Below are 12,072 nucleotides of genomic sequence, written 5' to 3' on the forward strand. Positions count from 1 at the left end.
CTCTCTATCCTTGTGGAATTTGTCTGTTTGACCACAGAATCTGTCAGATAAATCACACACATATACTCATACCTCAACTATGTCAGAGAAATCACTCTATTCCAGTATTTCATACAAGCATCATAGACATTCTTAGTAAAGCCGTCAAATCATTATTATTTCCACAGCTGAACAAAATTTCAGTGAGAAACCTCAATAATTATTTATATTAATACCAATATATACAACAATATTAGTATAAATATTATAATGACAATAATAACATTACATTATAATAATCACATTAATACACACATGTATAATAATAACAATAACAATAATAATATATAAATCATCATCATCATCATATATTCTAATATTAATCAGCATAAATGGCTGTAAATAGTACGAAAATTGTTGTGATTTACGCCATACTAAAACCAATCCAGTCAAAATATAACATGAACATGAATGTTCTTGCATCTGTCAATCTATTCAATCTATTCTGTATCTCAATCTGTTCATTCACCGTTAATGAATGATGTCCCGGATGATAAAAGCTCCTAAAAACAAACCATCTTGCTTCCATCAATTATATCTCAAACTAGTCAAGAGACAATAAAAAGGAATGACAATTTCTTCACATCACACGGCCATCTCAGCTCATTTCCCTTCACACTGTACAGAACATACATAAATACCGTGTTATTGTGACAGAACTTTTAAACCAGTTCAAAACCAGCAACATTAGAGCAGAAAGAGCTTTCCCACAAACACAGTAATTCTCTGTATCTCACTTTTCTTCTCTTGATAACTGAAAACTGAAGCAGAAAACAGATAAAAGCGAAGGTAAACGACAACGGAGAGAGGGACGAGAGAGAGAAGAAGGAAAAGTGGACACTTACAGAGACGCAGGAACAGAAAGCATCAGGACCGATGATGATATGTCTCACACACACACACACACTGACACTCACACACTCTCTCTCCCTCCGCGTTGAAGAGACTAATGCACAACTCTCACACACACACACACACACACTATAGAGAGCCACACACGCATAAATATACACTACACAGGCTACACATACCAGCACAGCTCACACTTTCCTCTTTTCTTATCCACTGATAGAGTACATTACTGGAAAGCAGACTTTTAACCAGCCTTTTTCTAAGTCATTGTAATCCCTGCATTTATCTCCATACATTCTGCTTTTACATGTAATCCTTTACATTTTTAATTCCACATAGTCTGCTGTTGTTATCATTTCTCTCTTCCCCTCTTTGCAGATAGATGACTTATTAAAAACAAATTTTCACGACATATAAATGTGTTCTTAATTCAGGGTTAAAACCCGGAGAGTTTATCTCCAAACAAAAGATTAGTTTCAGTTGGCAAAACAGTAAAGTACTTTAATGCAATAAAAGTCAAGTGAGAGAGGGCTGGTATAAAGAAAATACAGGCATTAAAAAGGGGTATTATGCATAATCTTTCTTTCAGGGCATTAACATCAAACAGCGATTATTCCCCAGCAAAGCCCGTTTTGTTGTCAACGCAAACTGTAAATCGGTGAGAATATTGCCGCCCCTCTCTCACACAACAGAGGAAAACATTAACCCTCTAAACAGACAGCTGTGGCTGTAACGACAGAAAAACAATCACAAGATAATGTGTGTGAATATTTTAGTTTATGGTCTACAAATAAAATATTGGACATTTTGTTTAAATGTAGGCTTTTAACATTTAGTGTGTTTGTGTTTTATTTCATCTACGGGAATATACCATGAGTTGATTCTGTAAAAACAACCCAACAATTCTCCCACCCTGAACAATTTGCTCATGTTCGATAGCATCTCGACATGAATGTGAGCTTTCTTATCTCAGGGTCTCAAAATAGCCCCTCAGATAAAGCAGAAGTACAGCTAGTTGCCAGGCATTCTGAATAGTGAACTGTAGATTGATTCTGTGACAGTCAGGTAGTTGGGTGGTGAATGGGAACTTTCTGAGAAACTCTTGTCAAAAGAATCACACTGTTCTTGCTCTCACCTCAGCACATTGAAACAGAGTAGGAACATAACGTTTGTCACAGACACACACACACATGCACACACGCACACACACACACACACACACACACGAACACGTTGACATGAACAACTTAGTTAAACTGGTACGTGTGCAGTGGAGAGAGTGAGGGAGGGAAAGAGGAAGAGAGAGAGAGAGAGCGAGAGAGAGAGAGACAGAGAGAGAGAGAGAGAGAGAGAGAGAGAGAGAGAGAGAGAGAGAGAGAGAGAGAGAGAGAGAGAGAGAGAGAGAGAGAGAGAGAGAGAGAGAGGGAGAGCAGGGCCAAAGTCACATATCACTTCTCATTGTCACTCTGATTACCACAGCTGGACAACACACACACACACACACACACACACAACCAGTTTGCTCAAGTTTTGCATGTGGTATCTCTAAAAAGCACAGGTAAGTCAAACAAACTTTCTATCTTTCCCTCTCTCTCCCTCTCTCGCACTCTCTCCCTCCTTTATCTCTATCTATCTATCTATCTATCTATCTATCTATCTATCTATCTATCTATCTATCTATCTATCTATCTATCTATCACAAACTAGTAAAGCTTTGCAACTCAGCAAACACTATTTTGTTTCAGCAAACAGTTTTACACCAAGCAGCACTTTCTCCTTCATAAACACTTCAACAACAACAAAACACTATCTGTCCTTCTCCCTCCCTCATTGCCTCTTTCCCTCTCTCTCACAGTCCTGTCGTCCCTCTCTCCCCATGGTCTGTCTGAGCGTGCGTATCAGCACAAGTGTGTGTGAGAGAGAGAGTGAGTAAGAGCATACGTACCTGTTAAACTCCTGAGGTAGCTCAGGTTCTGTGAGCATGCTGGAATAGGTCTTGGGAACTAGGATTCCTCCTTCTAACACCATGCAGCTCCGACACACAGATAGAACAGATACACAACCGCCACAACAAGCCTCTCTATTGATCCTTCAACCTCTGAGACAACGGAGACTGTTCCCCTCGCTCTCTCTCTCTCTCTGTAGCGCTCACTCACACTCAACCTCACACCCTCCCTCCCTCCCTCTGTCTCTGTCCCTCCTCCTCCTACCCTCCCCTCCCTGTAAGCTGTTAGATCTGGGCTCAGCTCTTAAAGGGCCAGCGCAGAGCATGGCACAGTGTGTGTGAGAGAGAGACATCGTGCACATCATTATAACACTGTATATAGCCATAATATGACTTTTGAAATGTCTCTATTCCTTTGAAACTTTTGTGTGTGTTATGTTTACTGTTGTTTATTATCTATTTCACTTGCTATGGCAATGTAAACATGTTTCCCATGCCAATAAAGCCCTTTGAATTGAATTGAGAGAGAGAGAGAGAGAGAGAGAGAGAGAGAGAGAGAGAGAGAGAGAGAGAGAGAGAGAGAGAGAGAGAGAGAGAGAGAGAGAGAGAGAGTGTTTGTGAGTGTGAGTGTGAGGGGAGGGGCTGTGTGGCCGTAGGGATGATCGCTTCCTTAGAGCAAACACTGCCCCCTTCCTTGAGCTCTGTACGCATGCATGCATGCACACACACACACACTCACACACACACACACACACACACAAACGCATGCACACACAGATACACACCACTGGTATAGTATCCTCTCAACACACCACTCCAGGTCACCTCTCTGGACCTCAGTCTTCAGTCCTCTTGTCTACATGAGACCGGATGGGTTTTGTTTTCTTTCACTAGTTTAGAGAGACTCTTCTCTCTCTTCTAACTGTGAAATAAATAATATCTATCTGCCTGGCTACATTCTTTTTCATAAGTCCTACTCCTCCATCCTGAGTATTCATAATAGTAATAAGGATGATTGTAACACTGTAATTGCCTTTATTGATTATCTCTTTCTCAGTACAGAGGACTCTTTTCATGAGTTATCAATAGAGAACAACATATTATACAGAATGAAGGAAACATCAGAACGTTTATAAAGGAATTTATTCAAATATGCATAAACAGGCATTTAGCTTAAACAAGTTTATAAAAAATAAAACATCTCCTACACCTCCTGTATTGTCATTGACCGTTCAAACACACACATACACACACGCGCACACACGTACACACACACCTGAGGAGTCAGTGAGTGTGAAGAAGCAGAATTTGGAGTGTGTGTGTGTGTGTTTGTGTGCGTGTGGTACTGAGTGTTTGAGCGTCAGGCAGGCAGGCAGACAGCCCTTAGCGGTGTCAGTCACTATTAGGAGTGTGTGGTCTGTGTGTCACAGACAGAGCCAATCAGCCATTGTTCTGGAGGAAAGAAAAGCAAATCTGACAGCCTGAAACACAGCAGCCTGGAAAACTTTAAACACACCATCACTCCATCTGTACTCAACACACATACACACACACATATGCTAGTGGAGACACACACACAGGCCTGCACGCTCATGCACACACACACACTAGCGCACACACACACACACACACACACGAATGTGTGACAAATGCCTGAATTCTTGCACACACACCCACACACACAACCTGAACAGAATCTGTCTATCCAAATATGTATGAATATTGTGTAGCAGGGTTGTCTGTCTTGTTCGTCTGCTTGTTCCTACAGACTAATAAGCACAAAAACTTTACCTGACACACAAGCACAAATTCACACACATACCTATCCCTTCTATTTGATAAATAACATATAGACATGGCAATGTCAACCACAATAATTCTCATTATGATTCTATTTTGTTGAATCTAATTCTTCTGAAAAAAAATAAGAAAAACATTTCTGGAGGTAAGATGTAATCTCATTGAGGGAGTAAATTGGACTTCAGGATTGGCAACGGCATCTTTCCTTAACCTCTGCTGCAAAACTGCTGCAAACCCAATGATAAGGTTATTTGTGCATTAAAGACAACCTAGCTTTATTATACAGACTAACTGTATGCAGAATGAGAACCATAAAGACTCAAATGGACCTTAGCTAACCCTCAGTTCCTGGCGGAAAGTTTTTATGGCTGTTTATTATGATGATGAATCTGTGTGTGTGTCTACGTGTGTGTTTGTGTGTGTGCACGTGAGTGCGTGTGTGTACCCATTGTCATACTTGAGTAAAGATATCTTAAATGACTCAAGTAAAAGTGAAAGTCACCCAGTAAAATACTACTTGATTAAAAGTATTTGGTTTTAAATATATATAAGTATCAAAAGTAAATGTAATTGCTAAAATATACTTACAGTGGGGGAAAAAAGTATTTAGTCAGCCACCAATTGTGCAAGTTCTCCCCTTAAAAAGATGAGAGAGGCCTGTAATTTTCATCATAGGTACACGTCAACTATGACAGACAAAATGAGGAAAAAAAATCCAGAAAATCACATTGTAGGATTTTTTATGAATTTATTTGCAAATTATGGTGGAAAATAAGTATTTGGTCAATAACAAAAGTTTCTCAATACTTTGTTATATACCCTTTGTTGGCAATGACACAGGTCAAACGTTTTCTGTAAGTCTTCACAAGGTTTTCACACACTGTTGCTGGTATTTTGGCCCATTCCTCCATGCAGATCTCCTCTAGAGCAGTGATGTTTTGGGGCTGTCACTGGGCAACACGGACTTTCAACTCCCTCCAAAGATTTTCTATGGGGTTGTGATCTGGAGACTGGCTAGGCCACTCCAGGACCTTGAAATGCTTCTTACGAAGCCACTCCTTCGTTGCCCGGGCGGTGTGTTTGGGATCATTGTCATGCTGAAAGACCCAGCCACGTTTCATCTTCAATGCCCTTGCTGATGGAAGTAGGTTTTCACTCAAAATCTCACGATACATGGCCCCATTCATTCTTTCCTTTACACGGATCAGTCGTCCTGGTCCCTTTGCAGAAAAACAGCCCCCAAAGCATGATGTTTCCGCCCCCATTCTTCACAGTAGGTATGGTGTTCTTTGGATGCAACTCAGCATTCTTTGTCCTCCAAACACGACTGAGTTGAGTTTTTACCAAAAAGTTCTATTTTGGTTTCATCTGACCATATGACATTCTCCCAATCCTCTTCTGGATTATCCAAATGCACTCTAGCAAACTTCAGACGGGCCTGGACATGTACTGGCTTAAGCAGGGGGGACACGTCTGGCACTGCAGGATTTTAGTCCCTGGCGGCGTAGTGTGTTACTGATGGTAGGCTTTGTTACTTTGGTCCCAGCTCTCTGCAGGTCATTCACTAGGTCCCCCCATGTGGTTCTGGGATTTTTGCTCACCGTTCTTGTGATCATTTTGACCCCACTGGGTGAGATCTTGCGTGGAGCCCCAGATCGAGGGAGATTATCAGTGGTCTTGTATGTCTTCCATTTCCTAATAATTGCTCCCACAGTTGATTTCTTCAAACCAAGCTGCTTACCTATTGCAGATTCAGTCTTCCCAGCCTGGTGCAGGTCTACAATTTTGTTTCTGGTGTCCTTTGACAGCTCTTTGGTCTTGGCCATAGTGGAGTTTGGAGTGTGACTGTTTGAGGTTGTGGACAGGTGTCTTTTATACTGATAACAAGTTCAAACAGGTGCCATTAATACAGGTAACGAGTGGAGGACAGAGGAGCCTCTTAAAGAAGAAGTTACAGGTCTGTGAGAGCCAGAAATCTTGCTTGTTTGTAGGTGACAAAATACTTATTTTCCACCATCATTTGCAAATAAATTCATTAAAAATCCTACAATGTGATTTTCTGGATTTTTTTTCCTCATTTTGTCTGTCATAGTTGATATGTACCTATGATGAAAATTACAGGCCTCTCTCATCTTTTTAAGTGGGAGAACTTGCACAATTGGTGGCTGACTAAATACTTTTTTTCCCCACTGTAAGTATCAAAATACGTTTACGAATAGCCGGGGCACACTCCAACACTCAGACATAATTTACAAATGAAGCATTTGTGTTTATTGAGTCTGCCACATCAGACGCAGTAGGGATGACCAGGGATGTTCTCTTGATAAGTGTGTGAATTGGACCATTTTCATGTCCTGCTAAGCATAAAAAATGTAGCAAGTACTTTTGGGTGTCAGGAAAATTTGATGTAGTAAAAAGTACATTATTTTCTTTAGGAATGTAGTGAAGTAAAAGTAAAAGTAGTCAAAAAACATATGCTGAAATAAAATATAAACGCAACACATAAAGTGTTGGTCTCAGGAAATAAAATATCCCAGAAATGTTCTATATGCACAAAAAGCTTATTTTTTCTAAAATGATCTGCACAAATGTGTTTACATCCCTGTTAGTGAGCATTTTTACTTTGCTAAGACAATTCATCCACCTGACAGGTGTGGCATAGCAAGAAGCTGTTAAACAACATGATCATTACACATGTGCACCTTGTGCTGGGGACAATAAAAGGCCAACCTAAAATGTGCAGTTTTGTCACACAACACAATGCCACAGATGTCTCAAGTTTTGAGGGAGCGTGCAATTGGCATCCTGACTGCAGGAATGTCCACCAAAGCTGTTGCCAGAGAATTGAACGTTCATTTCTCTACCATAAGCCATCTCCAATGTCGTTTTAGAGAATTTGGAAGTACGTCCAACCTGCGTCAGAACCGCAGTCCACATGTAACCACGCCAGCCCAGGACCTCCACATCCGGCTTCTTCACCTGCGGGATCGTCTAATACCAGCCGCCTGGACAGCTAATGAAATTGTGGGTTTGCACAACGAAGAATTTCTGCACCAACTGTCAGAAACCATCTCAGGGAAGCTCAGCTGCGTGCTTGTGTTCCTCACCAGGATCTTGACCTGACTACAGTTTGGCGTCGTAACCGCTTCAGTGGGCAAATCCTCACCTTCGATGGCAACTGGCAGGCTGGAGAAGTGTACTCTTCACGGATGAATCCTGGTTTCAACTGTACCTGGCAGATGGCAGACAGCATGTATGGGGTTGTGTGGGCGAGCGGTTTGCTGATGTCAACGTTGTGAACAGAGTGCCCCATGGTGGTGGTGGGGTTATGGTATGGGCAGGCATAAACTAAGGACAATGAACATGTAAATGTAAATGTAAATTTTATTGATGGCAATTTGCCATTCATCCACCACCATCACCTCATGTTTCAGCATGATAATGCACAGCCCCATGTCACAAGGATATGTACACAATTCCCTGGAAGCTGAAAATGCCCCAGTTCTTCCATGGCCTGCATACTCACCAGACATGTCACCCATTGAGCATGTTTGGGATGCTCTGGATCGACGTGTACGACAGCATGTTCTAGTTCCCGCCAATATCCAGCAACTTCGCACAGCCATTGAGTGGGACAACATTCCACAGGCCACAATCCACAGCCTGATCAACTCTATGTGAAGGAGATGTGTCGCGCTACATGAGGCAAATGGTGGTCACACCAGATACTGACTTGTTTTCTGATCCACGCACGTACCTTTAATTTTTTTTTATCTGTGACCAACAGATGCATATCTGTATTCCCAGTCATGTGAAATCCATAGATTAGGGCCTAAGGAATTTATTTCAATTAACTGATTTCCTTATATGAACTGTAACTCAGTCAAATCTTTTAAATTGTTGCATGTTGTGTTTATATTTTTGTTCAGTGTACTGTAAATGGTAAATATACCCCAAAAAAACAACTTAAGTAGTACCTGAAAATATTTTTACCTAAGTGTGTAAGTGTGTGGAATTGTAAAGTCTTGAAAAGGGTTGTTGAATGCAGCTTCAAGGATGTCAAAGAGACAACGACAGAAGAAAGCAGAAACACATCAAACATCATCAGCCTTCAGAAGTGTCACGACTTCCGCCGAGGCTGCCCCCCCTCCTGGTTCGGGCAGGCTTCGGCGTTCGTCGTCACCGGAGTACTAGCTACTGCTTATCCCATTCTCATCACTCCACTTGTCATGTCTTGTCAATCACACACACCTGGTGCTCATTCCCCTAATTAGTATGTGTATAAGTGTTCCCTCTGTTCCTCTGTGATTGTTTGTTGTGAGAGCGTGTAGCTCGGTTGAGCTACTATTCACTGTGTTTATGCCAAGGTGGATGTTTTCCCTTGTAATAGTTTCATTTGACGCTTTGTGCGTTAGATGTATGTAAACGGTATAAACTCTGGACTTCGGTATTTTACCTCCTGCGCCTGACTCCTTCATTCACACCTCGTCACAGAATCACTCACCTGATCTGATATGGAGTCAGCAGGAGAAGACCGCATGCCTGGAGTTGTGGCAAGGGTTCAGGAGCATTCCTCGATGTTGGCCAGCTTGGGGGAAGCGATGGATCGGGTTCTTCAGGTGGTACAACGCCTGGAGAGGAGAGGATCCGATCTATCGAGACCAGCTGGTCAACCGGGTCCAGCCACCTACACCCCAGCCCCTGGAGGGATCCATATATCCCGGCCACCGGCGTTTGACGGGACGGCAGCGCGATGTAATGGATTCCTACTCCAACTGGAGTTGAATTTCTCCAGCATCAGACCGGCACCCCGGGAGCAGGAGAAGGTATCCGTCCTCGTTTCCTGCCTTTGTGGGAGAGCCCTGGAGTGGGCCAACGCGGTGTGGAACGAGGGAGGTACCGCGTTGGAGGACTACGGGGAGTTTGCTCGCCTCTTTCGGGCCGTTTTTGATCACCCGCCTGAGGGTCGAGAGGCGGGTGAACGACTGGTTCATCTGAGGCAGGGGATGAGGACCGCTCAGGACTACGCGCTGGAGTTCCGGACGCTGGCAGCGGGGTCCGGGTGGAACCTCAACTAGCCGGTGCCCCCGCACATTGACTCTGCAACGGTACCCCCCTGTATATATAGCCTCCCTACTGTTATTTTATTTTACTTCTGCTCTTTTTTTTCTCAACACTTTTTTTGTTGTTGTTTTATTTTTACTTTTTTTGTTAAAAATAAATGCACTGTTGGTTAAGGGCTGTAAGTAAGCATTTCACTGTGATGTCTGCACCTGTGGTATTCGGCGCATGTGACCAATAAAATTTGATTTGATCGACCATTTCCGGTGCCACCTAAGGGAGAACGTCCGATGGGAGCTAGCCTGCCGGGATGCCATGCTATCGTTCTCCCAACTGTTGGACATGGCCATCCGGCTGGACAATCTGCTAGCAGCCAGAGGACGTCCTGGTAGGGGTCTGCCCTTTCCCACTCCAGACGACTCTGACCCTGAGCAGATGGAGCTGGGGGGAGCCGCTGGTCGAGAGAGCGCATGAGGACAATCCACCTCACGTTGCAGTAAAGCTTCTTTTGGGTCTGGAGGCGGTAGGCAGGGTACTCACGCATCACCCCAGGTAACGAACACCCAAACGTGTTCAGAGCCCTTTGCGGCGCACTGTACTTTATCTATCTCCTTTTCCGATCACTTGGTAGGTTCCCAGTGTAAGGCGCTAGTCGATTCAGGCGCAGCTGGGAATTTTATGGACAGGGCATTTGCACGCCGTCAAGGCATTTCATTGGTTCCCCTAACCATTCCACTCCTCAACAGAGCACATGATAGTCGACCATTAGGGTCCTGGTTGGTTTAGTGTATCCCCTGTCGCAGGCTAAAACAGAGGCTATGGAAACATACGTCACCGAGTCCCTGCGCCAGAGGTATATACATCCCTCCACTTCACCTGCCTCCTCGAGTTTCTTCTTTGTGAAGAAGAAAGATGGCGGTTTATGCCCGTACATTGATTATCGACCACTGAATAATGTGATGGTACGATTTAGTTATCCTCTTCCCCTCATTCCTTCAGTGATTGAGTCAATGCATGGGGCCCATTATTTTCACCAAATTAGACCTCAGGAGTGCCTACAACCTGGTGCGTATTCGGGAAGGGGATGAGTGGAAAACAGCATTCAGCACAACCTCGGGGCATTATGAATACCTGGTGATGCCCTACGGTTTGATGAATGCGCCATCCGTTTTCCAGTCCTTTGTGAACAAGGTGTTTCGGGACATGCTTGGTCACGGTGTGGTGGTCTACATCGATGACATCCTGGTGTATTCCGCTACGCGCTGAACACATGTCCCTGGTTCGTAAGGTACTGGTCCGACTGCTGGAAAATGATCTTTATTTCAAGGCAGAGAAGTGTGAGTTTTTCCAGCAGTCAATCTCCTTCCTCGGATATCGCATTACCACCACAGGTGTGGAGATGTAGGGAGACCACATTGCAGCCGTGCGTAATTGGCCGACTCCAACCACGGTAAAGGAAGGGCAGCTCTTCCTTGGCTTTGCCAACTACTATCGAAGGTTTATTCGGGGCTTTGGCAAGGTCGCAGCTCCCATTACCTCCTTGTTCAAGGGTGGGCCGTCCCGGCTCAACTGGTCTGCTGAGGCTGATTTGGCCTTCAGTAGATTGCGGGGTCTGTTCACCTCAGCCCCGGCACTGGCTCACCCCATTCATAGTGGAGGTGAATGCATCCGAGGTAGGGATAGGAGCTGTCTTATCCCAACGCTCAGGCACGCCACCCAAGCTCCGCCCCTGTGCCTTCTTTTCTAAGAAGCTCAGCTCGGCGGAGCAGAACTACGGCGTTGGTGATCGGGAGCTGCTGGCTGTTGTCTGAGCTTTGACGGTGTGGAGACATTGGCTCGAAGGGGCGAAACACCCTTTCCTCGTCTGGACAGACCACCGTAACCTGGAGTACATTCGGGCAGCGAGGAGGCTGAATCCTCGCCAGGCCAGGTGGGCCCTCTTCTTCACCCGGTTTGATTTCACACTCTCATACATTCCAGGTCTCGGCTGTATGACACAGAGGAGAGACCCAGAGACAACACCCCCATACTCCCGGCCTCATGCATTGTAGTGCCGGTAGTATGGGCGATGGATGCAGATATTGCGCAGGCATTATGCATCAGATCCATCTCCACCGCAGTGTCCAGCTGGGCTGCAGTACGTTCCTGCGCTTATCCGTGATCGTCTGATCTACCGGGCACACACGGCACCCTCCTCTGGTCATCCAGGTATCGGTCGTACAATGCGCTGCCTGACCGAGAAGTACTGGTGGCCTACCTTGGCTAAGGATGTGAGGGTGTATGTTTCCTCATGCTCAGTGTGCGCCCAGAGTAAGGCACCTAGGCACCTCCCAGCAGGTAAGCTACAACCTTTATCAGTTCCACAACGACCATGG

The 12,072-nt window shown here is 44.4% G+C and overlaps 1 protein-coding gene across 13 annotated transcripts in view; it reads right to left on the reverse strand.

The window, feature by feature from the left end:
* Positions 1-12,072, reverse strand: part of LOC121575697 (transcription factor SOX-5-like) — a 171,057-nt gene that overhangs the window by 90,793 nt on the left and 68,192 nt on the right. For 11 of the 13 annotated variants that reach the window (XM_045212376.1, XM_045212369.1, XM_045212374.1 and 8 more), the window contains exon 1: positions 2,837-3,043. The exons of 1 other annotated variant lie outside the window; for it this stretch is intronic. In XM_045212376.1, coding sequence (XP_045068311.1) covers positions 2,837-2,919 — 83 coding nt within the window. In that variant the 5' untranslated portion in view covers positions 2,920-3,043. Of the gene's footprint in view, positions 1-884; positions 1,344-2,836; positions 3,044-12,072 lie in introns of those variants that run through there. One more of the 13 variants, XM_045212367.1, reaches the window with a different exon arrangement.

Source organism: Coregonus clupeaformis, unplaced genomic scaffold, assembly GCF_020615455.1.
Source record: "Coregonus clupeaformis isolate EN_2021a unplaced genomic scaffold, ASM2061545v1 scaf0009, whole genome shotgun sequence".
NCBI lineage: Eukaryota > Metazoa > Chordata > Actinopteri > Salmoniformes > Salmonidae > Coregonus > Coregonus clupeaformis.